The sequence below is a fragment of the Strongylocentrotus purpuratus genome, unplaced genomic scaffold, assembly GCF_000002235.5.
Source record: "Strongylocentrotus purpuratus isolate Spur 01 unplaced genomic scaffold, Spur_5.0 spur5_scaffold_3, whole genome shotgun sequence".
Lineage (NCBI taxonomy): Eukaryota > Metazoa > Echinodermata > Echinoidea > Camarodonta > Strongylocentrotidae > Strongylocentrotus > Strongylocentrotus purpuratus.
Genome location: NW_022145609.1, coordinates 31,866,395 through 31,894,211, shown reverse-complemented (window position 1 = coordinate 31,894,211; position 27,817 = coordinate 31,866,395). Strand labels below are relative to the sequence as shown.

General features: G+C 41.8%; 2 protein-coding genes across 2 annotated transcripts in view; one reads left to right on the top strand and one right to left on the bottom strand.

Annotated features, from left to right (window-relative positions):
* The window catches only part of LOC762952 (cystathionine gamma-lyase), a 40,390-nt gene that overhangs the window by 4,102 nt on the left and 8,471 nt on the right, over positions 1–27,817 (bottom strand). The window contains exons 2-8 of the mRNA XM_030995703.1: positions 9,207–9,288; positions 7,658–7,863; positions 6,673–6,804; positions 5,572–5,707; positions 3,871–4,023; positions 1,268–1,442; positions 9–147 (exon numbers count right to left, since the gene is read on the bottom strand). Of these exons, the coding sequence (XP_030851563.1) occupies positions 9–147; positions 1,268–1,442; positions 3,871–4,023; positions 5,572–5,707; positions 6,673–6,804; positions 7,658–7,863; positions 9,207–9,288 (1,023 nt within the window). The remainder of the gene's footprint in view (positions 1–8; positions 148–1,267; positions 1,443–3,870; positions 4,024–5,571; positions 5,708–6,672; positions 6,805–7,657; positions 7,864–9,206; positions 9,289–27,817) is intronic.
* Positions 10,996–14,866, top strand: LOC115928476. The gene is made up of 2 exons (XM_030995702.1): positions 10,996–11,289; positions 12,918–14,866. The coding sequence occupies exon 2, from the start codon at positions 13,137–13,139 to the stop codon at positions 14,454–14,456; it is 1,320 nt and encodes a 439-aa protein (XP_030851562.1). The 5' UTR covers positions 10,996–11,289; positions 12,918–13,136; the 3' UTR covers positions 14,457–14,866.

Below are 27,817 nucleotides of genomic sequence, written 5' to 3'. Positions count from 1 at the left end.
TAACTTACAGCTTTCTTGAGTGCTTGCTCCAGGTCTTGGATGATGTCTTCGGTGTCCTCCAGTCCTACAGAGAGCCTGATGAGACTGTTGTCAATGCCCAGCTCCTTACGCTGTTCAGGAGGTACAGAGGCATGGGTCATGACCCCACTGCAATGTCAAGGAGAAAGAAGAAGTGTAGGAGAAGTGTCAGTGGTCTAGCAGAAAAGTTATCTGAGTATGTTACATGAGGTTCAAATCAGTGTCACTGAAGGTCGAGGGTTCGAATCCTGACACGGCACTAAAATCCTTTGGCAGGTGATATAAATGGGTACCTAGCAGGAAATAATTCCTTGAAATGCCAGAGCACTGCAGTGGCTGCCTTGCTAAATCCAGGGGAATAATCGGGCAACGCCAGGAGCGTCACAATGTGACGGACATGTGCGCTATATAAGAAGCCACCATTATCATTATTATTCTTATTATTATTAACCTGCACTTGCTACTCTCCACCCAGGTGTTAAAATGGGTACCCGGTAGGATGCAACCATCATTGTTGGTCAAACAGTTTTTGAGCGTCAAGTAACGCCTGGCTGGAATGCTCCCCAGGGAGTGGAGATTGTGCACACCATGTGTGCGGGCAAGTATTGAATCCAATGACTGGGGTAATAGTACATTTGTAAAGTGCTTTATAGAGACATCATAGATGTTTTAAGCACTATATAAAAGCAGAATATTATTATTATTATTAACCAACTTCCTTCAGGAAGACATGAATCTATGATTGCCACTCTCAACACGGGTGAAGTAAATAGTGTCAGTGGTCTAAGCAGAAAAGCTACCTGACTTTGGAGTATGTTACATGACTGAGGTTCAAATCAGTGTCACTAAACCAAGTTCCTTTGAGAAGACATGAATCTACAATTGCCACTTTGTATGACCCTTTGATCTTTGACATTATGACCCTAAAATCAGTTCATTGGCTCTGCAAGATACATACAAGTTCTGAGTTTGATGGTAATATGTCCATTGGTTCTAATGATGTGATCATGAGCTATTTTTGCATACATGATGAGCCCTGTGACCTTTGACCTTGTGACCCCTAAATCTAATCAGTTCATTAGCTCTGCCAGATACATATACGACCCAAGTTTGGCAGGAATCCATCTACCGGTTCTTGAGAAAGCGCGATCACGAGAACAGGACGTACGGACAGACGGATGGTTGGACAACCCGAAAAAAAACATAATGCCTCCGGCCACTTCGTAACAGAGGCATAAACAAAACTTACGGTAGTTCAGCGAGTGATTCGTATCCTCCGAGACTCTCTGCCAGCGTGAAGACCTTGACGCTCTGGAGGAATGTCTTGGAGTTCTCCAGATCACCCTTGAGATAGAAGGTCACCATCCCTCCAAAGCCTTTCATCTGCTTCTTGAAGATATCATGCTGTGGATGGCTTGGAAGACCTTTATCAAAGAGGAAACAAATTTTAAATGAATAATAATCACAACAATTACAATAACACAATTATTAAAGATATAGACCGGTAGTGGTAAAATTGCGGTTCAAGGGTTTCGGGTGCAAAATATCCATTCAATATTGTTTAAATATTGCCTTCAGAGGTTTAGATGACAATACTTCAACCTAAATTTGCAAACAAGGGAAACGCTCTCGGCGGTCTCGCCTACATAATGCAATTCAATATGATAAACCAGAACGTCAATGACCTAGCGCTCATCCGCATCTCGCAACAACAAATATCGTAAATTTTATGTGGTACACTTTTGAACTGGTCAAAAAATAAAAATCTGATGCCCTGGAAGGGACATAATTTCATTTCATTTGCATAAAGTACCATAAATAATCAATGGAGCAAAATCTCACAATTCTGTGTAGAAGTTTAGTGTTCAAAATTTAGCTCTACCAGATCAGGCAAACCAAATCAAAATCAGTCAAGAAATGAGGGAAAAGAAGCAATTTTGTTATTTTTGGAATAAATTTGCATAAATTACCATAATTCATTAATGGAGAACAATTTCAAAATTCTGTGTAGAAGTTTAGTGTACCAAAATTAGCTCTACGATATAAAGCAAACCAAATCAAAATCGATCGAGAAATGAAGGAGAAGAAGCCTTTTTTGTGATTTCGAATAAATTTGCATAAATAAGCATGGATAATGAATTTCAAGATTCTGAGTAGAAATTTTAAATCCCTCTCCTAGCCCTATCATATGAAACAATCAGAATCAAAATCGGTTGAAAAATAACGAAGAAAAAGCATTTTGAAAATCTTGATGTTGATGCCACAACAAAGTCTAAGTTTGTTGACCTTCAATGACCTTTGACCTTAACTTAGTGACCTGAAATTCTACTAACATGATTGGGGAGACTTGATAACCATATAGTCCAAGTTTCATTGACTAAGAAATTATACTTTCAAAATTATATCAAAAATTCAAAAACTTAACCTTAGGTAATGTTTTCGATGATGATGCTACAACATAGTCCAAGTCTGTTGACCTGAAATAACCTTTGACCTTGACTTTGTGATCTGAAATTTTTTGAAGTTTTTGATGTTGACGCCGCCGACGCCGCCGTCGCCGCCGTCGCCGTCACCGGAAAAGCGGTGCCTATGTCTCGCTTTTTGCTATGCAGGCGAGACAAAAAGCACAAATATATGCCCAAATGTTCAATTTTGAAGTGCATTCGCGATATGATAATTTACCAAATATATCAATTAGTAGGCGGTTTCCCTTCAAAATTTGTATCATCACGTATTAGTCAAAACATATTCTTTCACATGATTGGTAATAAGAGCTTCCATTTCATTTTTTGCAAGGGGGGAGTTTCCAAACTGGTCTATACCTTTAAAAGCGCATTAGATTAGCCAGGGTAATTATGCTGCATTATTGTAGAGCGCTTAGAGACTTCTGACAAAGTAAGTGTTAGGCGCTATATAAGCACTGTAATTATTTATTATTTATTAGATGATTACTTTGACATGCTTTATGATGATATTATTATTCCCCCGAGGCACTGGATTTCAACCCCAATACACAAGTAAGCAGTATCTCCACTCCTTGGGGACTATTCCCACCCTCCTGTACCATTCATGTGCTGTACCATTCATGTGCAGGCCAATAGGGCAGCAGCCAAACAGTTACACTGACTTCCTGCAATCCTCATAGATACCAATCATCTCCCGGATGGAGAGTGGCAATGCAGATTAATGTCTTGCCAACTGTACCTTGTTATTGATAGCAAGTTACATAAAACACTTTATCAATAACAACGGTTATAAGACGGGTTCTAGAATGTAAGCAATCTGATTGGTCAATTGACATCACATGGGCCTGTATTAGTTCTTCCCATCGTGCAAAACATCTTCCATAAAAAACAGATAACACACGCTCGATACCTGCCAATATCGCTTTCGCGTAATTCAGCCAAATTTAATTTGTGCATAATTTTCAATATCTAGAATATTCTGGACCTAGATCTAGTTAGATCCAACTTAGATCTAGATCTAATATCTATCTATACTCTAGATCTAGACTATATTGTAAGAAAGCATTGCTGACCCATCTTATAAAACAATTGATGTGATAGAAATTTAGTATACAAATAATGCACTGTTTCGCTCGTGTGTTAGCGCAGTTCCAGTGCACTCAGTTTAGTCAGTGCGATATCGATAACGCACTTGCCCTGCGGGCGCGTGCGTTATCGCCTCATGCACTGACTAAACTTCGTGCACTTGCCTTGCGCTAACACACTCGCAACAGTGCATTATTTGTATACTAAATTTCTATCACAAATTTGCTCTCAGCCAATCAAATGCCACGACTTCAGTAGCTTATAAGAGTTATTGCAACTTCTTATTGATAACAAGGTTTACCTGGATAGATGACCTTGCGAACCCTAGGATTGCTCTCTAGGTATCTAGCGACGGCGATACCGCTCTTGTAATGCTGCCTCATCCTGACGTGAAGAGTCTTCAGTCCTCGGTTGACCAGGAAACAATCAAAAGGTGATGGACAGCTACCAGCAGCTACAAAATCACACACACAAAAATGCTTGATTCAATCAGATTGTTTGTTTTATAATAAAATTCAATGGGAATTCTTTTGTATTAAAGGGATTGGGTATCTTTGCCTCAGATTTTAATATCCTGGATTTAGCTCATGTTGCAATCATAATTATGATCATTTAGGTCAGTCAGGAATCCCATGACTTTTACAAGCCGATCGCCTGTCCGATTATCAAGATATTTATGATTGGAAATCGAAATTTCATTTCACGGTTTTTATAACACTACAGTCTATTGGGGAAAATGAGTATGGTAAAACCGGTCACTCAAAGATTTTTACTTTTTTAAGGCACGTCATGATCATTTTGAAGGGCAATTTTGCTAAGGCTTCAATATTACACCATATTACAGAAACTGATAGCATGTAGGGCCATGCATCATAGATTTGAAAAACTGGAAACATTGTTAAACAATGCCTTCAAAGCAAGAAGTCTATTAAGCGGGATTAAGAACTAATATTTTGAATACAGTACATAATGATCCATGATTTCATTTGTTCAACATTCATAAACGAGTAATTCTGCTGTAACAAGAGAAGTCTATCAGCTATGTGTAGATTCTAAAAATCAATGATTTCCAGAATACACACTATTGCCTATAAACATAAGCTTTCATATTTTGGGGACCCACTATTCACTCCACGTTCTATTCCCTCAAAGTATTGCATTTAGATTTTCATTGTTGCAAATATTGTTTTTGGACCATTTCCTGTTTTCTAAGTCAAAATTTGCTTGGCGGTATTAACCCCCCAACCCTGACTGCAACTAAGTTGCTCTTCTTCATTCAAAATCAAAAAGAACAAAAGTTGAGTGCATACCATAAACTATACATGACCTTTAACAGGGACCTGGTTCACACATACCCCCAAATATCCCACTTTGAACCCTCAGAATAAACTGTTACGGCTCGTTCAGATTGATGCAAAAACGTGGCGTTTTTTTTTAATGATGTTAGGTGTTAAACGCTTCACATTTCTGTATGTTATAACACAGAGCTCATTAAATACATGCAAGTCCTTTGTGCCACATTCCCCATTCATTAAAGTTAAAGGTGAGTTCTGGTAATGCGATTGCATTGTGAAAGAAAAGGTGTGGAATGGATCAGAAAAAGTTGATCATGTAGCATATAAGTTTTGGTGTGTGCTGCAAGGTTCTGGAGTCATCAAAATGATAATAAATTTGGCCCAGTCTTGGTAAAGTAACAACCACTGTAAATAGAAAGATGTATATGGGACTACACAAATGGTGTCGAGGCTAGCACACCTTGATTTCCTTATCTTTCTATGCTCATTACTCAGCCAGTATACACTTTCTTCAAAAAATTTTTGGCACATGACATTTATTTGTAATCTTGAACATTCAGTGTAAGTTTTGTTTGATTCTGTGAGAATTCATTTTCTTTTCTTACCAGAACTCAAGTTTAACTTTAAATGTAGCAGTTTTTTGGGTGGCAGCAGTTTTCCTGTGCTCTATATCTGAACGAGCCTTTATTGTACAGCCCTGCACTTACCATAGAGCTGAAAGTGAAGCTTCTTGTGGAGTTCATCGTCGTTGCATGCAACAAGACCCATGACAACATCGGAATGTCCATTCATGTACTTGGTGGCCGAGTACATGACAATGTCTGCTCCAAAGTCCAGTCCTCTCTGTATTCAATTAAGTTCAATTTGATTTGATTCACTTTCAATTCTTATTCCAATTTAAATATTCAATTCAAATATTCAATTCAAATATTCAATTCAAATTTTCAATTCAAATATTCAATTCAAATTATATTCTCCCTTTTCTGTTTCAATCTATTCTAGTCTATCAAATTTCAATTATATTTCATTCCATTTCATTCCATTCTATACAGTTCATTTCTATTCTATTCATCTTATTTCAAATCAATTTTTCATGTTTCAATTCTCGCTACCCTAAATAGGTACGAAAATCTCGAAATTCGCGAGACGAGGTAATTTTCACTCTCTCGGGTCGTCACTACAACTTCCGGTATAGAGTCCCATCCCGCTGGCGCTAGCGCCTGTGTTCGCTGTGCAGAGTTTTCACGCATGCTAAAATCGATGCCAATCAGTGTAATTTGTACAGATTATAATATGCAATGGAAAGCTTCGGGCAGAATTAGTGACTTTAGCACAAAAGGCCGTTAAACTCTACCGTGAAAGAGAGGGTTGTGATCACGAACGCCTGCACAGGAAGCTGTAATGTCGAAAAGCTGGATTTTCCCCGGATCTCGGCAGAATCGCTATTTGGGGTAGCGAGAATTCTATTCCATTTCAATGGATTTTTAACCCAATTCCATTCAATTCAACACCCTTCAACTCTACCCAATTCTATTCTTTCCGAATAAATTTGTCAATGCTTACATTAATATGCTCAACTTTTTCAGAGAGCTAATACTTCTCTGACAGACACTGAAATGGCATATAAATTGATATTATTTTAATCTATAGCTTATAAGCTTTCAGTTGATAAATAATTCATCTATTTCATTTTTGAGTTTGGATATGGTCTTTAACTATAAACTTTAACACACAGGTGACGCCCTTCTGGATCTTAACAAACAATATGAGCGACAAAGAGATCACCCCTTTGCCGTCGTCTGACTAACCTGGAAGTAAGGTGAACTGAAGGTGTTGTCTGCTACTACGATGCAATCGGGTTGTTGATGGGCAATGGCGCTGACCGCTGCGATGTCCACTAGCTTCAAGGTTGGGTTGGTGGGAGTCTCGACCCATACAAGCTATACAGAGAAGAACAACAGGTGGTTGGTTTACAATAGATTTTTAAAAGAACATATTTCAAAGTTAATTTTTTTCTCTGCAATTAAACTGCTCCTTTTCCCAATTTGGATTCTTCCAATTAAATTCCATGCACTTTAATGGAATAATATTAATTGCTAATACCTACTGCGATTAAAAAAAAATACAGAATTTTAAACCCTTAAGTGTTGCCATTTTGGAAATTCAGATGCCTAGTGTTAAGTAAATGGTCAATTAAAATCTCTTATGCTCTTCAAAGTCAACAAAAATATGAAAGGACTTCTTCTCATGCATGCTTCATAATTATAAGCCCACCTACTCCCCCCCCCCCCCCCCCCTCCAATAAAACCCACGATCTACAGCCTATTTACAGACACTTTCAGAGTATGGCCCTGTTTCTATTTGGGGACGTCTAAGGTATAAAGTCATTTATTGTCCTATATCTTACCAAGTATTGGGAAATTATGAATATAAATGGACATTAATTGACATATAATCTGTAATTTTAGATACTTTGTCTACTCTAAGGGGCAAATAGGGTTGGACTTGTCCATTTACCGAGGCCCCAGTAAAGACTTGTTCATCGAGGGTTCAGTGACAAGAAGACGTAACTCCATATTTTGCTAAAATAAGTATTTGATATCAAAATATTCAGAAAAATGTGGGCTTTCCAGGAAAGACTTAACTCCACCCAACACCCCATTGAAGTCAATGGGTAGTGAAACATAGACGTAACTCCTTAAGGCCCAAGTGCTCAGTGATACTTAAACCACTTTTTCTCAAAATGGTCAAAATGGATTTACGTTTTTGTGTCACTGACCCCTCGACATGTACCTTGGTGTTCTCTTGCATGGCCGCGGCGACCTTCTCGGGGTAGCGGGCATCGACGAAGGTCACCTTGACGCCAAATTTAGAGAGGACCTTCTGGAAGTAGCGGTTGGTTCCTCCGTAGATGTCATCCATAGCGATGAGATGGTCACCCATCTTCAGTAGGTGGCAGATGGCCGTGGTAGCGCCCAGACCGGAGCTGAAGGCAAGGGCTATATCCGGGAGGAGCAGAGGAAGAAACTACTAGTAATGATAATATTAAGGGTACGTTCTTGTATAACGCCCATGTCTTTCACGCCATGACACTCCTACCACTCCTGGGGGTGTTTCACAAAGATTCTTAGTCAAACTTAACTCTAAGTTGGACTCAAAAGTTATGGATAGCCATTTGTAGCCTTAAAATAAAATATATTCAAAAGCAAATACTCAAGTATTTTAGACTTTTCATAAATTCCACATCAAGAACATGAAATCTCCCATGATAATTGAAAATATGAATGATTTGAATCAACATTTTATGCCTTTTAGAATAACTTGTACAAAATATTTCAAAGGTGCTAACGGCTTTCCATAATTTTTAAGTCCAACTTAGAGATAAGTTCAACTTAGCATCTTTGTGAAACAAAGACTAAGACCGACTTTAAGTTGGACTTCATAATGGCAGGCAGTTCATGCCACTGTTTAATCTCACCATTATGATCTTTAGATAATATTTTATCTTCAGTAATGAATTATCAAACAAAGTAAATTCTGTAGATTTGTGACCATGATTTGTACGTCCCTTGAGAGACCAATGCCAGTAAGTGGTGAGAGCAAACAGTGGCATGAACGGCCTGCCATAGTTACATTGTAAGTCCAACTTAAAGTCAATCTTGGTCTTTGTGAAACACTCCCCCTGGAAAACCAGCCCTACCATTATCCTGTTCATAGCCCAGCAGCATTCTAGCATATCCGGTACCTATATAAACCTGAGTGGAGAGTGGCAAACATGGATCTGTATATAGCCATTGGATGCTGCCATCTCATTTGAGCAATATATTTGAATTATGGTATGGTCACAAAGGTTCGTACGAACATCGTTCTTACGGCGTTCGTAGCAGTTCGTAATGGCATTTGTGACTGAGGCTTTATATGCATACATTTTTTTAGAAAATTCAGAAAAAAAGCCTCTTCAAGACTTAGGTTTACAGGAACTCTATCTCTGTGATAACAGCATCATGATTCTTCTTGCTGTGTCTGTCAAACATGCATTGCAAGCATATTGATTACACATGTGAGCCCTGAATTTTAAATAACCCTTCCTCTGTAAAGTAAAACCAGGTTAAAGTAATAGGTGTGTCTAGACTCTACAGTCCGAGGACAGGTAATCTGGCCTATTGTCCTTTGTCCAGCAGACCACGATTCTCAGGATATTCTTAACCAGATATCTCGCTAATTGCAACTGCGGGCTGATGAAGCCGCAAATTAACTGGTTAGTTGCGATCGGGATAGTTAGACTAGCGGGTTATTTGGCTAAGTCGAGCTGATGAAGACAGGCCTTCTGTCAGTCACTCACCATGCTTAGCGCCTTCAATGGCTGCCACACACTTCTCCAGAACTGTCCTTGTTGGGTTTCCTCCCCTCGAGTATTCATAACCCTGAAAGATAGATGCAACAATCAACATATGTTATCCATTAATAATCTACAGATGTACAACAGTTAAAGGTAAAGACCAGTTTTGGAACCCCCCCCCCCCCCCCCCCCCTCTCAAAAAATGAAATGGAAGCTCTATTACCAATCATGTGAAAGAATATGTTTTGGCTAATACATGTACGTGATGATACAAATTTTGCCGAGAAACCGTCTACTAATTGTTATATTTGGTAAATTATTATATCCATTTGGACCTGATGGACATCGCGCACGTGTCGTGAACGTGTCCCATTTACATCTTTCTGTGTAGGGTGCTTATAACTTTACCAAGACTGGGCCAAATTTTTGATCATTTTGATGATTCCAGAACCTTGCACACCAAAACTTACACTGTATATGCTACATGATCAACCTTTTCTAATCGATTCCACGTTTCTTTCACAATGCAATTGCATGACCAGAACTCAACTATATCTTTAAACAATTTGAGACAGGTAAATGTAGTTAACTGTAAAAGAAGTAGTCCAAGGTATTTGGTCATTTGGTGTCCTAAACATCGCAAATTATTGTAGAGTTCTGAACATGTATTGACATCAAATGTTTGAAAAACCCTGAAAGAAAGATGCAACAATGAACACATGTTAGCCATTAATACACAGATGTACACCAGTTACAATTGGAGAAAGGTACATGTAGTAAACTGTAAAAGAAGTCCAAGGTATTGGGTTGTTTGATGTCCTAAAAATTACAAATTATCAAAGAGTTCTGAACATGTATTGACATCAAATGTGTCTTTTTATTTTGTATTTGGTCTGACAAAAGCTCTAGTACTAGTCGTTACCTCCTAATAAAACAGAAACCTTGTTTGTCCCCCTTTTTTCATATCATTGTGTGGAGAAAAAACACATTAAAGTTGACTCATGATCTAATGATATACACACATACTATACATGTCTATGTGTGGGTCTAATTATCTGCTACCTGCACTATGCTAGCAGGTGTGCTCTGGAATATCCAACAAAGAACACATAGGCACTATGACATGACTGACAAAGAAAGCGGACAAAATATACAGTTCCTCTTGTAGACAAAGGAACATCCCTTCACTGCTATTATGTAAAAATGTGTAGAACAGGTGTCACATGCATATTCACCTTTTTACATAATAGCAGTGAAGGGATGTTCCTTTATCTACCTGAGGAACTGTATATTTTGTCCGCTTTCTTTGTCTGTCATGTTCATAGTGAAGGATAAGTTGTGTCAGAATTATAAGCAAGAGCGTGTGGATTTATAATGGTCCATTGGTGCTCATTTTAAGTTGAAATGTAATTGATCAAGCCAATGTACTGCTATATGTACAATATTACTCCACTTCATGGTACTGTACATACAGTAAGTAAGAAGTCAGTTTGCAAACATGGAAACAGCAGGTTTCATTTTCCCTTTGTTTTAAATGAAGATAGTACATGTAGGTACATACTGGTCATTACACAGGTGGGTATTGGGGGGGGGGTCGTTTCTCATTTTATTTTTGTTATTGTATTTGTTTTTGGTTTATTTTATTTCCTTTTTTAAACTTTTTTTTTTTTAATAGAAAGTAGGTCTTTTGCTATCAGCAACAATGAATGTTTGCTATCTATTTCCCTTGCTTAAAAATGGCATTAACCTGCAAAGACATGACAATATAACAGTAAATTAATCAACTTGTGATCAGGCCCGACAGATTTGATTGTTTTGGATAAATTATGCCCCCCTTTAAAATTTGTGTTAATTATAATTCACTCCTAAATCAGTGACTTATAATAGAATATATAGTTGGCCAAAAGTGGCATCTCTTAAGAAATACCCCCCCCCCCCCCTTTTGGAGAATGGAAGAGTCCTAGACATCTTAATTGATGAGGAGAAACAAAGGAACAGAGTGCTGGTGATGCCATGTGTCATTCTACATGCTGACACCAATTACACCACAAGTAACTGTTTTCTTCTCTTCATTTTATTATTCTAGGTAAGCTTATTCTCATTTATATTTTATATCTTATTATTAACTGTATATGTAATTGTTATCATTAATGTCATGTATCACCCTCTTAATATTAATATATTCCATATCAGGAATATATGGACTTTTAGGGATGAAATATGAAGATAGCTTTGTGACTGTGATGGTGCACTAAACTTAGTTTAGCGAGTACGCTAATGCTGATGTACTTTTGTGTTCAGATATATATATATATCGCCAGGATATTGTTACTAAACAGTATAATGAATTAATGAGTTTTGCAAGTACATAAGTGTGTACTATTTCAATGTTTTATTATCATGCGTTAGAAGGTATAGAATCAGTAGAAGAATAGGATGATTTGTATGATGTGAATGAACGTCTCATGAAATGGTAGTGTATGTGGATATATATACCCATCTCACAGCTAGTGTGTTAACATATATGCAAGCCTGTATATTGTAGCCACTTGCATAGACTTACTGTCGTGAAGTGTAAACATGGTACCCAAGTTGTGTATAGATTAGATGTGAATAGGACCTTTGTTCTAAGAGAGGGATTTAGTCGCCTCTCTGATAAGCTACATCTAAACAGTTTGGTAAATAGAGTTTCTCTCCTCCACCAGCGATAGTAGTCTAATTAGGCGCAGACCCATTTAAAAGATGTAGTTTGTTATATTATAGAATAGTGCAGTTATTGATTGATTAATAATCGAAGCACACATTTAATGAGTTTGATTATATATTATTATATTGTACATGTGTATTTTGTAACCATGATACTACAATAGAGCAACGAGCTTAGTAATTTATTAGTTATGTTAGAGAAGGCAACTTCAGTGGTCTGAATTGTAGAATAATTGAGAATTAGGCAAACCCAGCAGAAGTTTCGGCAAGATGCTTTATCTCACCAGTTTGGTAGAAATCAGTTTCTCTAAAGCTCATGCATATATTCGTTTATTAAATCTTAAGTTTATTTTCAGATGATTTATACAATCATTACATGTATTTAATTGTCCTTGTGGGTTTTGAGACAACGTAAAACTGTTATACATGTAGTTGTATATTTGTAGAATGTATAGTTTTACCTTGACTTATTATGTTGCGGATGCACCAGTAATTTGGAATTGCTTGGTTCTTAAAACGAAAGGATTATATATAGTAGAATATATTCTATGCTAAACCTTTAATAGATGAACAGATATATGAGTGCATCATATAGTTACCAGAATTGCAACACGTGTATTCAAAGATGGGATACTAAGTTAACTATTAATTGAATTTGTTAGAAATGGAATTCAACCTTATATTTTACCTGTGGTATTTAAGCCACGAAAGTTTAGTTAGAATTAACTAAAACTGTATTATTGTAAGCTGTTTATATACTTAGTTAGAAGTTAGATTAGGTTTTGTTATGAGAGAAGATCTGGCTATTGCAGATCGATGTGATATAGTTTTAATGTATAAAACTGAAGCATGAACATGTGTTCATGATCGCCGTTGATATTTGATTACTCTTATTCATGATTATTCTTGCTTATTGCGATGGTATTAAGAGTAATAAAAGTCATTCTACATGCTGACACCAATTACACCACAAGTAACTGTTTTCTTCTCTTCATTTTATTATTCTAGCTCCCCTTCCCTGATAGGGGCGTTACATTTCTGGAGGCACTGCCCGGATGGTGTTTGGCTTGGAGATGAGGAATTAACTGCCTGTCACCTCAATGTCAATGCATCATCCACAAACAACTAGGGGACCAGTATCAGTCACCACCATCACCACCTAGCTCCGTCTCCATCAAACTCTTAGGTGATCTCTTCTAGGGCAGACCAGGGACAAGAACTGAAGATATGGCAGGCTTCGAAGGGCTCGAGGACGACGTGCTTGGGAGGATAGCCGCAAGCACTGAGGAAGAGCTTCAAGCAGCTGCAACGCTTCTAACAGTGTCCAATGAGGATGTTGTCACGGCGCAGACCAAGGGAGTATCGGGACTGCGGCGTCTCATCAAACGAACTCTGCACAGTGAGGAAGTCGCCGAGGAAGAAGATGGAGGAAAGGCTAAGTGGGAGGGAGTGGCACGAGTGTTGGCGGTCGAGAAGGGAGCCCCCGTAAAGCAGATTCAGGCAGAGCAGGCCGACGGCTGCCTGGAGGATACAGGGGTTCACGTAAAGAAGGAATCCCGGTCCACTACTGCCCCTGATGATAGGAATCCCGGAATGCTCTGGAGGAAGGATTTTAAGATCATTGGACAGATAGGAGAACCTGGCCAGAAGGACAAATTGTCCTTTGTCAGTCTAGCACGGCAGGTAGAGAGTGCGTCTAGAAAAGGGTTCTCAGAGGCAGAGGTGGTTGAAGGAGTTATAAGAGCGGTCAGCCCAGGACTACATCTTCGGAGCTACCTGGAAGGGAGGCCAGATCTAGATCTTCCAATGTTGCGGAGCCTTTTAAGATCGCATTACCGAGAAAAAGACGCAACATCACTGTTCAAGGAGCTGTCCAACTCTGCTCAGCATCAGCGGGAGACCGTCCATGATTTTGTCCTGCGGACCCTAGACCTCAAGCAGAAAATAATCTTTGCGTCGAAGGAGGCCGGCTCAGCAGTGAGCTACGATAGCTGCCAAGTTCAACGGATGGCACTTCATTCAATTTCGACAGGGATCCAGAGTGAGGCGATACAGCAAGAAGTAAAGGGTCATTTACATCAGGACAGAATCACCGATGAGGAGATCATGGAGGTTCTCACGAGGGCTGTTGCCCATGAGAGTGAACGTCGACAGAAGTTGACAGGCAAAACCCAAAAGACCGGCTCTATTAATGAAGCGTCTGTGCAACAAGACAAAACTGAAAAGGGTCCAGAAGGACGAAAGTCCGAACTCAAGAAATCCCAACCCAACATGCCAGACTGGGATCAGATGCAAGCAGCTATACGCTCCATTGTACAGTCGGAAATACAAAATCATCAAACCCGACAGCCTTCTTCATTTCAACGCGGTCGACGTCGCGGATGCCCTGGCTGTCAAGAAGCTGGAAAAGGGGACAGATGTACCCATTGCTTCCGGTGTGGCAGTGGCGAGCATTTCGCTAGGGGATGTAATAACCAGGGAAACGGCAACAGGGTGCACCAAGGGGACATGGAGTACCCAAGGCAACAGCGTCCCAACGAACAGTAGGAGCTTTCTGTGCTTCAGGGAATAGGATAAAGGTAGCGAAATTGGTTGGTGAGAGGTGTATTATAAAGTGCAGCATAGGGGATATACAGGTGGAAGCGCTATGGGATACAGGAGCCCAAGTTTCCGTTTTGTCCAAAGAATGGTTGCAGAATCACCTATCACAAGAGAAGATACAGCCGATTTCAGATCTATTTCCTGATGGCTCATTACGCCTGACAGCAGCCAATCAAACAGTTATACCCTACCTCGGATATGTTGAGCTCAGTGTGTGCTTAGATCAACCAAGGAGAGCAAAACTCCTGGTCCCCTTCTTAGTCACGACTTCAAAGGATAACCAAATCATATTGGGTTACAATGTCATTGCAGAAGTCATAACAGGTCTCAACACGTCGACAAAGGATGTTAGTGCTGTCATGGCTGGAATTCTCCCAAATCATACCCAACTCACGATCAATGCTATCATTGAACTAATAACAACGCCGGATGTGACATTCACCAGAACAGTGAAATCAGGGAGGAAGACAAGATGCATTCCTCCTGGTACTTCTATCATCACCTGCAAGATAAACGCTTATGGTTTGAAAGGTTGCCTTGCCCTGCTAGAACCAGCCCTAGATCCTGCATTGCTCGAAGTGCTGGAGATTCAACCTACTGTTATGGAGATTGGAAAAGGCAAGTCAAGCAGTGTCCATGTGACGGTGATAAACTGTTCTAAGAGCAAAATATTTCTTCCTAAGCAAACTGTAATTGCTTCGATCGAGTCTGTTTCGGATGTCAAACCATATCTTCAGGAAGAACCTGTATCGGTTGGCGAAGTAGAGTCTATCCAGCTTTCTAAGGACGACTGGCGCTCACACTTCAAGCTGGACCATCTATCTTCCACCCAGAGAGATACAGTACTGGAAATGCTGGGGGGAGAAAAGAAGGCATTTTCCACAGGAGATGAGGATATTGGATTGATAGAAGACCTTCATATGAAAATTAATCTCTCCGATCAAGTACCAGTACAGAAGACTTACATGTCCATCCCACGACCCCTCATTCGTGAAGTTAAGGATTATATTCAGGATCTCTTGAGGAAACAGTGGATAAGGAAGTCATCGTCCCCATACTCTTCTCCAGTGGTATGTGTAAGAAAGAAAGATGGAACACTCAGACTGTGTATAGACTACCGAGCACTTAATGCAAAGACGATTCCAGACAGACAGCCTATCCCACGGATACAAGACGTACTCGACAGCCTCGGTGGTAACCAGTATTTTTCTACTCTTGACCAAGGGAAGGCCTATCACCAGGGGTTTGTTTCAGAGGAGTGTAAGCACATGACTGCCTTCATCACCCCATGGGGATTGTACGAGTGGAATCGCATCCCTTTTGGACTTACAAATGCCCCAGCTGTCTTTCAAAGGTGTATGGAAGGATGTTTGGAAAACCTCACTGGTGATATCTGCCATGTCTACCTCGACGATGTGCTGGTATATAGTCCGACCTTCACAGACCATGTCAAGCATCTCAAACGCGTTCTACAGAGACTGAGGGAAAGTGGGATCAAACTGAAGCCATCCAAGTGTCTTTTCTTCCGGAAGGAGGTCAAGTACCTGGGTAGAATTGTATCGGCGGAAGGCCACAAATCAGACCCAGCTGACGTAGAGGCAGTAGAGTTACTTCGGGAAAAGACCCCCAAGACTATTGGTGAGTTGAGACGGGTCCTAGGACTTCTTGGGTACTACCGGAAATATATCCCCAATTTCTCTAAGAAAGCTGGACCGCTTTACAACCTACTTTCTCTCTCTCCAGACTACAAACCAGCCAAGACGAACAAGGGTAAGAAAAAGGATCACGTCCTTCCTTCAAGTCATCCCATTGAATGGACAACAGAGCACCACAGCATACTTAATGGTTTGATCAACAACTTGCTCAAGGCCCCGGTGATGGCATACCCTGACTTCGAAAAGACATTTGTCTTGCACACTGATGCTTCAAACAAAGGTTTGGGAGCGGTACTATACCAACATCAGGAGGGGAAACTACGTGTGATAGCATATGCATCGAGGACTCTGACACCTGCAGAGAAGAAGTATCATCTCCATTCAGGGAAACTTGAGTTTCTTGCCTTGAAGTGGGCTATCTGCGACAGATTCAGAGACTTCCTCTATTACTCCCCGCCATTTACAGTTTACACTGACAACAACCCACTCACCTACGTCCTCTCTTCTGCCAGGCTAAATGCAACAGGCTTACGTTGGGTAGGAGAACTCGCTGACTTCACCTTCACCATAAAGTATCGACCAGGACGAGCGAATGCAGATGCTGATACATTGTCAAGAGAGCCCCTCGATGTCGAAAACATGGCTGAGTACTCCGAGGAAATCTCTCCCCCTATGTTCCAGGCTGTCAACCAGGGTGTGAAGGCAGAACAGATACATGCTTCTACATGGATAAGTGCAATGAGTGTCGCTGTAGGTGACGAGATGGAAAGCACTCACCAACCTATGTTAGCGGAACTGAGTAGGGACGACATAAGAAAGGCTCAGGAAGAGGACCCAGCCATATTTCCTGTCCTACAGGCACTACTCAATGATGTGCAGCCCACAAGAGAAGAAAGGAGGCAACTCCCTAAGGACGCAGTGAAACTCCTCCGTGAGTGGAAAAAGCTGGAGTTAAGCGATGATGGAATCCTTCATCGTAATACTGCCATCTATCACCAACTCGTACTACCGGCCAAGTTCAAACTCAGAGTGTACAAAGAGCTTCACAATGACATGGGACATCTGGGTCCAGACAAGGTAGTGCACTTAACCCGGGAGAGGTTTTTCTGGCCAAACATGGAGCGAGACGTGACGCGATATATCACTCAACAGTGTGCCTGCCTAAAACAGAAGAAACCGCAAAGAGTGGTTAAAGCTCCTCTTGTCTCGATCACAACAACGCAACCCTTTGAGCTGGTGTCCATCGATTTTGTTCATCTAGAGCGCAGCAAGGGAGGATATGAATATATTCTTGTTGTCATCGACCATTTCACCCGGTTCGCACAGGCTTACCCGACAAAGAATAAGAAAGGACGGACGGCTGCAGACATCATATTCAACAACTACTGTCTGAAGTACGGTTTTCCCCAGAGGTTACACCATGACCAAGGAAGGGAATTTGAAAACAACCTCTTCAAAAGACTTCAAGAACATTCCGGTATCACTCATTCCCGCACTACACCCTACCACCCGCAGGGAAATGGACAAGTGGAGAGATTCAACCGCACTTTGCTAGGAATGTTAAGAACACTCGAGGAAGAACAGAAAAGTGACTGGCGAGCTTCGGTTGACAAGCTGGTGCATGCTTACAATTGCACAAGAAACGAGTCAACAGGATACTCTCCATTTTTCTTGCTGTTTGGTCGACATCCACGCCTTCCAATCGACCTGGCATTCGGACTGCAGCGAGACCAAGAGAGAACCACCCGGACTCGAGACGAGTATGTCACACGCTGGAAACAGCAGATGGAGCAGGCCTATGATATTGCCACAAAGAATATGGGTCAGACTGCGGACCGGAGGAAGCAGCAGTACGACAAAAGGGCAAAGTCTGCAACACTCTCTCCCGGAGATCCTGTGCTCATCAGAAATATGCAGAGAGTTGAAGGACCATCAAAACTGAAAGCCTACTGGGAAGACCAAGTATACCAAGTGGTTGAACAAATAGGGGAAAACATGCCTGTCTACAAGGTGAAGCCTAGAAATGGTAGAGGAAGAGATCGAGTGTTGCATCGAAATATGCTACTTCCTTGCGATCTCCTCGAAAGTCACAGAGACAGACATGACGAGAATGATGAAGCCCCTAATAGAAATCATCGGTCAGAGAGGACTACCCAGCAGCGTAGAAACCCTACCTCGAGAAGAGACATTGTCCAACCGGATCTGAGTGAGAGTGATGAAGAACTTGAATTTGTAGCTGTACAGCACAGACCGATATCTCGGCAGGAAAATCATCCGCAGCACTCAGAGTTCAGGCCGCCGGTAGAAGATGATCTCCCACATCATATTCCAGATCTTGTGAGTAACACGTCTGACTCACCCACTCCTGATATTTATGAAACAGAACACCATATACCAGAACCAACGGTGGAATTACATAATCAGGATGGTACGAATGAGGCTGCCGATGTTGAGATGCGACCACAGCGAGCCAGACGTCCACCCTCTCGTTTCACGTACGACCAACTAGGACAACCAGTCATCCAGCCAATCCATGGAAATATCATACCAGCCCACCCATCTCCTACGACAAGTCATCCTGCTTCGACCAACTCTAATCCCCAATCAGTACCTTCATTTAACTCATTCCATCCTCCTCCTCTGTCATTCCCACCAAATACCCCTCCATTCTATCCTCCTCTGTCATTCCCACCAAATATCCCTCCTAACATCCCATTTCACCCCCATAAACAATTTTTCCAACCCCAAACTGCAGGTCCTAGGATAGATGTTCCTCAGACAAATCCATGGCCGTTCGTGATGGGACCGCAATACCCAGCAAGACAAGCTGGATATCAGTGGCAGCCAACTGACAATTCCGGATACCGAATGTGGCCAGCAACTAATGATGAACGTCGAGCGTGGCCACCATTCAACGCCGGACAACAGGTTTTACCCCAAAATTAATTTCGCAGGATTGTAAATTTTATAATTAATTTCGAGAAAATGAACCATAACTTGTACTTTAATATATAGCTTTGTTTAAGATCAAATTCTTGAGAACTCTTGGTATAGATTTCAAATGTTGGAGTGATAGTCGAAAAAACCTCACAGCGCTGTGTAACAGGGAAACTGGTGATGATGAGAGTACAGGCACTCCAAGATGCATAGTCATGCTCACTGATTTGAGTTAATGCAGTAAATGTTTCACCAGTATCCAAAGACGGACAATCACTCATAGGAAATGCCAAGAGTCTATCCCTTTGTCAAATATTGATATTGTAGATGTTATTACAAATTAAAGTCATCTAAATGGACTTGAGAGTTGACATTAAAGGTGTGCACACCATTGATGCTGCAGTTTTCATAATAATTGTTATACAGATACTATGGATAGGGCTGATCATATGAAGTGTATATATGCAGTATTGAGGATTTTGTTATGGTCCAGTCCAAGTTGACTGATTTTTATGTTACATGTATGTATGTATATATATATTTACTTATTGTTTATCTGTCGAGGACGACATCTTTTCTGGTGGGGAAGAGTGTGATCAGGCCCGACAGATTTGATTGTTTTGGATAAATTATGCCCCCCTTTAAAATTTGTGTTAATTATAATTCACTCCTAAATCAGTGACTTATAATAGAATATATAGTTGGCCAAAAGTGGCATCTCTTAAGAAATACCCCCCCCCCCTTTTGGAGAATGGAAGAGTCCTAGACATCTTAATTGATGAGGAGAAACAAAGGAACAGAGTGCTGGTGATGCCATGTGTCATTCTACATGCTGACACCAATTACACCACAAGTAACTGTTTTCTTCTCTTCATTTTATTATTCTAGGTAAGCTTATTCTCATTTATATTTTATATCTTATTATTAACTGTATATGTAATTGTTATCATTAATGTCATGTATCACCCTCTTAATATTAATATATTCCATATCAGGAATATATGGACTTTTAGGGATGAAATATGAAGATAGCTTTGTGACTGTGATGGTGCACTAAACTTAGTTTAGCGAGTACGCTAATGCTGATGTACTTTTGTGTTCAGATATATATATATATCGCCAGGATATTGTTACTAAACAGTATAATGAATTAATGAGTTTTGCAAGTACATAAGTGTGTACTATTTCAATGTTTTATTATCATGCGTTAGAAGGTATAGAATCAGTAGAAGAATAGGATGATTTGTATGATGTGAATGAACGTCTCATGAAATGGTAGTGTATGTGGATATATATACCCATCTCACAGCTAGTGTGTTAACATATATGCAAGCCTGTATATTGTAGCCACTTGCATAGACTTACTGTCGTGAAGTGTAAACATGGTACCCAAGTTGTGTATAGATTAGATGTGAATAGGACCTTTGTTCTAAGAGAGGGATTTAGTCGCCTCTCTGATAAGCTACATCTAAACAGTTTGGTAAATAGAGTTTCTCTCCTCCACCAGCGATAGTAGTCTAATTAGGCGCAGACCCATTTAAAAGATGTAGTTTGTTATATTATAGAATAGTGCAGTTATTGATTGATTAATAATCGAAGCACACATTTAATGAGTTTGATTATATATTATTATATTGTACATGTGTATTTTGTAACCATGATACTACAATAGAGCAACGAGCTTAGTAATTTATTAGTTATGTTAGAGAAGGCAACTTCAGTGGTCTGAATTGTAGAATAATTGAGAATTAGGCAAACCCAGCAGAAGTTTCGGCAAGATGCTTTATCTCACCAGTTTGGTAGAAATCAGTTTCTCTAAAGCTCATGCATATATTCGTTTATTAAATCTTAAGTTTATTTTCAGATGATTTATACAATCATTACATGTATTTAATTGTCCTTGTGGGTTTTGAGACAACGTAAAACTGTTATACATGTAGTTGTATATTTGTAGAATGTATAGTTTTACCTTGACTTATTATGTTGCGGATGCACCAGTAATTTGGAATTGCTTGGTTCTTAAAACGAAAGGATTATATATAGTAGAATATATTCTATGCTAAACCTTTAATAGATGAACAGATATATGAGTGCATCATATAGTTACCAGAATTGCAACACGTGTATTCAAAGATGGGATACTAAGTTAACTATTAATTGAATTTGTTAGAAATGGAATTCAACCTTATATTTTACCTGTGGTATTTAAGCCACGAAAGTTTAGTTAGAATTAACTAAAACTGTATTATTGTAAGCTGTTTATATACTTAGTTAGAAGTTAGATTAGGTTTTGTTATGAGAGAAGATCTGGCTATTGCAGATCGATGTGATATAGTTTTAATGTATAAAACTGAAGCATGAACATGTGTTCATGATCGCCGTTGATATTTGATTACTCTTATTCATGATTATTCTTGCTTATTGCGATGGTATTAAGAGTAATAAAAGTCATTCTACATGCTGACACCAATTACACCACAAGTAACTGTTTTCTTCTCTTCATTTTATTATTCTAGCTCCCCTTCCCTGATAGGGGCGTTACATTTCTGGAGGCACTGCCCGGATGGTGTTTGGCTTGGAGATGAGGAATTAACTGCCTGTCACCTCAATGTCAATGCATCATCCACAAACAACTAGGGGACCAGTATCAGTCACCACCATCACCACCTAGCTCCGTCTCCATCAAACTCTTAGGTGATCTCTTCTAGGGCAGACCAGGGACAAGAACTGAAGATATGGCAGGCTTCGAAGGGCTCGAGGACGACGTGCTTGGGAGGATAGCCGCAAGCACTGAGGAAGAGCTTCAAGCAGCTGCAACGCTTCTAACAGTGTCCAATGAGGATGTTGTCACGGCGCAGACCAAGGGAGTATCGGGACTGCGGCGTCTCATCAAACGAACTCTGCACAGTGAGGAAGTCGCCGAGGAAGAAGATGGAGGAAAGGCTAAGTGGGAGGGAGTGGCACGAGTGTTGGCGGTCGAGAAGGGAGCCCCCGTAAAGCAGATTCAGGCAGAGCAGGCCGACGGCTGCCTGGAGGATACAGGGGTTCACGTAAAGAAGGAATCCCGGTCCACTACTGCCCCTGATGATAGGAATCCCGGAATGCTCTGGAGGAAGGATTTTAAGATCATTGGACAGATAGGAGAACCTGGCCAGAAGGACAAATTGTCCTTTGTCAGTCTAGCACGGCAGGTAGAGAGTGCGTCTAGAAAAGGGTTCTCAGAGGCAGAGGTGGTTGAAGGAGTTATAAGAGCGGTCAGCCCAGGACTACATCTTCGGAGCTACCTGGAAGGGAGGCCAGATCTAGATCTTCCAATGTTGCGGAGCCTTTTAAGATCGCATTACCGAGAAAAAGACGCAACATCACTGTTCAAGGAGCTGTCCAACTCTGCTCAGCATCAGCGGGAGACCGTCCATGATTTTGTCCTGCGGACCCTAGACCTCAAGCAGAAAATAATCTTTGCGTCGAAGGAGGCCGGCTCAGCAGTGAGCTACGATAGCTGCCAAGTTCAACGGATGGCACTTCATTCAATTTCGACAGGGATCCAGAGTGAGGCGATACAGCAAGAAGTAAAGGGTCATTTACATCAGGACAGAATCACCGATGAGGAGATCATGGAGGTTCTCACGAGGGCTGTTGCCCATGAGAGTGAACGTCGACAGAAGTTGACAGGCAAAACCCAAAAGACCGGCTCTATTAATGAAGCGTCTGTGCAACAAGACAAAACTGAAAAGGGTCCAGAAGGACGAAAGTCCGAACTCAAGAAATCCCAACCCAACATGCCAGACTGGGATCAGATGCAAGCAGCTATACGCTCCATTGTACAGTCGGAAATACAAAATCATCAAACCCGACAGCCTTCTTCATTTCAACGCGGTCGACGTCGCGGATGCCCTGGCTGTCAAGAAGCTGGAAAAGGGGACAGATGTACCCATTGCTTCCGGTGTGGCAGTGGCGAGCATTTCGCTAGGGGATGTAATAACCAGGGAAACGGCAACAGGGTGCACCAAGGGGACATGGAGTACCCAAGGCAACAGCGTCCCAACGAACAGTAGGAGCTTTCTGTGCTTCAGGGAATAGGATAAAGGTAGCGAAATTGGTTGGTGAGAGGTGTATTATAAAGTGCAGCATAGGGGATATACAGGTGGAAGCGCTATGGGATACAGGAGCCCAAGTTTCCGTTTTGTCCAAAGAATGGTTGCAGAATCACCTATCACAAGAGAAGATACAGCCGATTTCAGATCTATTTCCTGATGGCTCATTACGCCTGACAGCAGCCAATCAAACAGTTATACCCTACCTCGGATATGTTGAGCTCAGTGTGTGCTTAGATCAACCAAGGAGAGCAAAACTCCTGGTCCCCTTCTTAGTCACGACTTCAAAGGATAACCAAATCATATTGGGTTACAATGTCATTGCAGAAGTCATAACAGGTCTCAACACGTCGACAAAGGATGTTAGTGCTGTCATGGCTGGAATTCTCCCAAATCATACCCAACTCACGATCAATGCTATCATTGAACTAATAACAACGCCGGATGTGACATTCACCAGAACAGTGAAATCAGGGAGGAAGACAAGATGCATTCCTCCTGGTACTTCTATCATCACCTGCAAGATAAACGCTTATGGTTTGAAAGGTTGCCTTGCCCTGCTAGAACCAGCCCTAGATCCTGCATTGCTCGAAGTGCTGGAGATTCAACCTACTGTTATGGAGATTGGAAAAGGCAAGTCAAGCAGTGTCCATGTGACGGTGATAAACTGTTCTAAGAGCAAAATATTTCTTCCTAAGCAAACTGTAATTGCTTCGATCGAGTCTGTTTCGGATGTCAAACCATATCTTCAGGAAGAACCTGTATCGGTTGGCGAAGTAGAGTCTATCCAGCTTTCTAAGGACGACTGGCGCTCACACTTCAAGCTGGACCATCTATCTTCCACCCAGAGAGATACAGTACTGGAAATGCTGGGGGGAGAAAAGAAGGCATTTTCCACAGGAGATGAGGATATTGGATTGATAGAAGACCTTCATATGAAAATTAATCTCTCCGATCAAGTACCAGTACAGAAGACTTACATGTCCATCCCACGACCCCTCATTCGTGAAGTTAAGGATTATATTCAGGATCTCTTGAGGAAACAGTGGATAAGGAAGTCATCGTCCCCATACTCTTCTCCAGTGGTATGTGTAAGAAAGAAAGATGGAACACTCAGACTGTGTATAGACTACCGAGCACTTAATGCAAAGACGATTCCAGACAGACAGCCTATCCCACGGATACAAGACGTACTCGACAGCCTCGGTGGTAACCAGTATTTTTCTACTCTTGACCAAGGGAAGGCCTATCACCAGGGGTTTGTTTCAGAGGAGTGTAAGCACATGACTGCCTTCATCACCCCATGGGGATTGTACGAGTGGAATCGCATCCCTTTTGGACTTACAAATGCCCCAGCTGTCTTTCAAAGGTGTATGGAAGGATGTTTGGAAAACCTCACTGGTGATATCTGCCATGTCTACCTCGACGATGTGCTGGTATATAGTCCGACCTTCACAGACCATGTCAAGCATCTCAAACGCGTTCTACAGAGACTGAGGGAAAGTGGGATCAAACTGAAGCCATCCAAGTGTCTTTTCTTCCGGAAGGAGGTCAAGTACCTGGGTAGAATTGTATCGGCGGAAGGCCACAAATCAGACCCAGCTGACGTAGAGGCAGTAGAGTTACTTCGGGAAAAGACCCCCAAGACTATTGGTGAGTTGAGACGGGTCCTAGGACTTCTTGGGTACTACCGGAAATATATCCCCAATTTCTCTAAGAAAGCTGGACCGCTTTACAACCTACTTTCTCTCTCTCCAGACTACAAACCAGCCAAGACGAACAAGGGTAAGAAAAAGGATCACGTCCTTCCTTCAAGTCATCCCATTGAATGGACAACAGAGCACCACAGCATACTTAATGGTTTGATCAACAACTTGCTCAAGGCCCCGGTGATGGCATACCCTGACTTCGAAAAGACATTTGTCTTGCACACTGATGCTTCAAACAAAGGTTTGGGAGCGGTACTATACCAACATCAGGAGGGGAAACTACGTGTGATAGCATATGCATCGAGGACTCTGACACCTGCAGAGAAGAAGTATCATCTCCATTCAGGGAAACTTGAGTTTCTTGCCTTGAAGTGGGCTATCTGCGACAGATTCAGAGACTTCCTCTATTACTCCCCGCCATTTACAGTTTACACTGACAACAACCCACTCACCTACGTCCTCTCTTCTGCCAGGCTAAATGCAACAGGCTTACGTTGGGTAGGAGAACTCGCTGACTTCACCTTCACCATAAAGTATCGACCAGGACGAGCGAATGCAGATGCTGATACATTGTCAAGAGAGCCCCTCGATGTCGAAAACATGGCTGAGTACTCCGAGGAAATCTCTCCCCCTATGTTCCAGGCTGTCAACCAGGGTGTGAAGGCAGAACAGATACATGCTTCTACATGGATAAGTGCAATGAGTGTCGCTGTAGGTGACGAGATGGAAAGCACTCACCAACCTATGTTAGCGGAACTGAGTAGGGACGACATAAGAAAGGCTCAGGAAGAGGACCCAGCCATATTTCCTGTCCTACAGGCACTACTCAATGATGTGCAGCCCACAAGAGAAGAAAGGAGGCAACTCCCTAAGGACGCAGTGAAACTCCTCCGTGAGTGGAAAAAGCTGGAGTTAAGCGATGATGGAATCCTTCATCGTAATACTGCCATCTATCACCAACTCGTACTACCGGCCAAGTTCAAACTCAGAGTGTACAAAGAGCTTCACAATGACATGGGACATCTGGGTCCAGACAAGGTAGTGCACTTAACCCGGGAGAGGTTTTTCTGGCCAAACATGGAGCGAGACGTGACGCGATATATCACTCAACAGTGTGCCTGCCTAAAACAGAAGAAACCGCAAAGAGTGGTTAAAGCTCCTCTTGTCTCGATCACAACAACGCAACCCTTTGAGCTGGTGTCCATCGATTTTGTTCATCTAGAGCGCAGCAAGGGAGGATATGAATATATTCTTGTTGTCATCGACCATTTCACCCGGTTCGCACAGGCTTACCCGACAAAGAATAAGAAAGGACGGACGGCTGCAGACATCATATTCAACAACTACTGTCTGAAGTACGGTTTTCCCCAGAGGTTACACCATGACCAAGGAAGGGAATTTGAAAACAACCTCTTCAAAAGACTTCAAGAACATTCCGGTATCACTCATTCCCGCACTACACCCTACCACCCGCAGGGAAATGGACAAGTGGAGAGATTCAACCGCACTTTGCTAGGAATGTTAAGAACACTCGAGGAAGAACAGAAAAGTGACTGGCGAGCTTCGGTTGACAAGCTGGTGCATGCTTACAATTGCACAAGAAACGAGTCAACAGGATACTCTCCATTTTTCTTGCTGTTTGGTCGACATCCACGCCTTCCAATCGACCTGGCATTCGGACTGCAGCGAGACCAAGAGAGAACCACCCGGACTCGAGACGAGTATGTCACACGCTGGAAACAGCAGATGGAGCAGGCCTATGATATTGCCACAAAGAATATGGGTCAGACTGCGGACCGGAGGAAGCAGCAGTACGACAAAAGGGCAAAGTCTGCAACACTCTCTCCCGGAGATCCTGTGCTCATCAGAAATATGCAGAGAGTTGAAGGACCATCAAAACTGAAAGCCTACTGGGAAGACCAAGTATACCAAGTGGTTGAACAAATAGGGGAAAACATGCCTGTCTACAAGGTGAAGCCTAGAAATGGTAGAGGAAGAGATCGAGTGTTGCATCGAAATATGCTACTTCCTTGCGATCTCCTCGAAAGTCACAGAGACAGACATGACGAGAATGATGAAGCCCCTAATAGAAATCATCGGTCAGAGAGGACTACCCAGCAGCGTAGAAACCCTACCTCGAGAAGAGACATTGTCCAACCGGATCTGAGTGAGAGTGATGAAGAACTTGAATTTGTAGCTGTACAGCACAGACCGATATCTCGGCAGGAAAATCATCCGCAGCACTCAGAGTTCAGGCCGCCGGTAGAAGATGATCTCCCACATCATATTCCAGATCTTGTGAGTAACACGTCTGACTCACCCACTCCTGATATTTATGAAACAGAACACCATATACCAGAACCAACGGTGGAATTACATAATCAGGATGGTACGAATGAGGCTGCCGATGTTGAGATGCGACCACAGCGAGCCAGACGTCCACCCTCTCGTTTCACGTACGACCAACTAGGACAACCAGTCATCCAGCCAATCCATGGAAATATCATACCAGCCCACCCATCTCCTACGACAAGTCATCCTGCTTCGACCAACTCTAATCCCCAATCAGTACCTTCATTTAACTCATTCCATCCTCCTCCTCTGTCATTCCCACCAAATACCCCTCCATTCTATCCTCCTCTGTCATTCCCACCAAATATCCCTCCTAACATCCCATTTCACCCCCATAAACAATTTTTCCAACCCCAAACTGCAGGTCCTAGGATAGATGTTCCTCAGACAAATCCATGGCCGTTCGTGATGGGACCGCAATACCCAGCAAGACAAGCTGGATATCAGTGGCAGCCAACTGACAATTCCGGATACCGAATGTGGCCAGCAACTAATGATGAACGTCGAGCGTGGCCACCATTCAACGCCGGACAACAGGTTTTACCCCAAAATTAATTTCG

Bases quoted from the DNA above. Each gene is read 5' to 3' on its own strand.
- LOC115928476 (XM_030995702.1), top strand. From the start codon at position 13,137: ATGGCAGGCTTCGAAGGGCTCGAGGACGACGTGCTTGGGAGGATAGCC.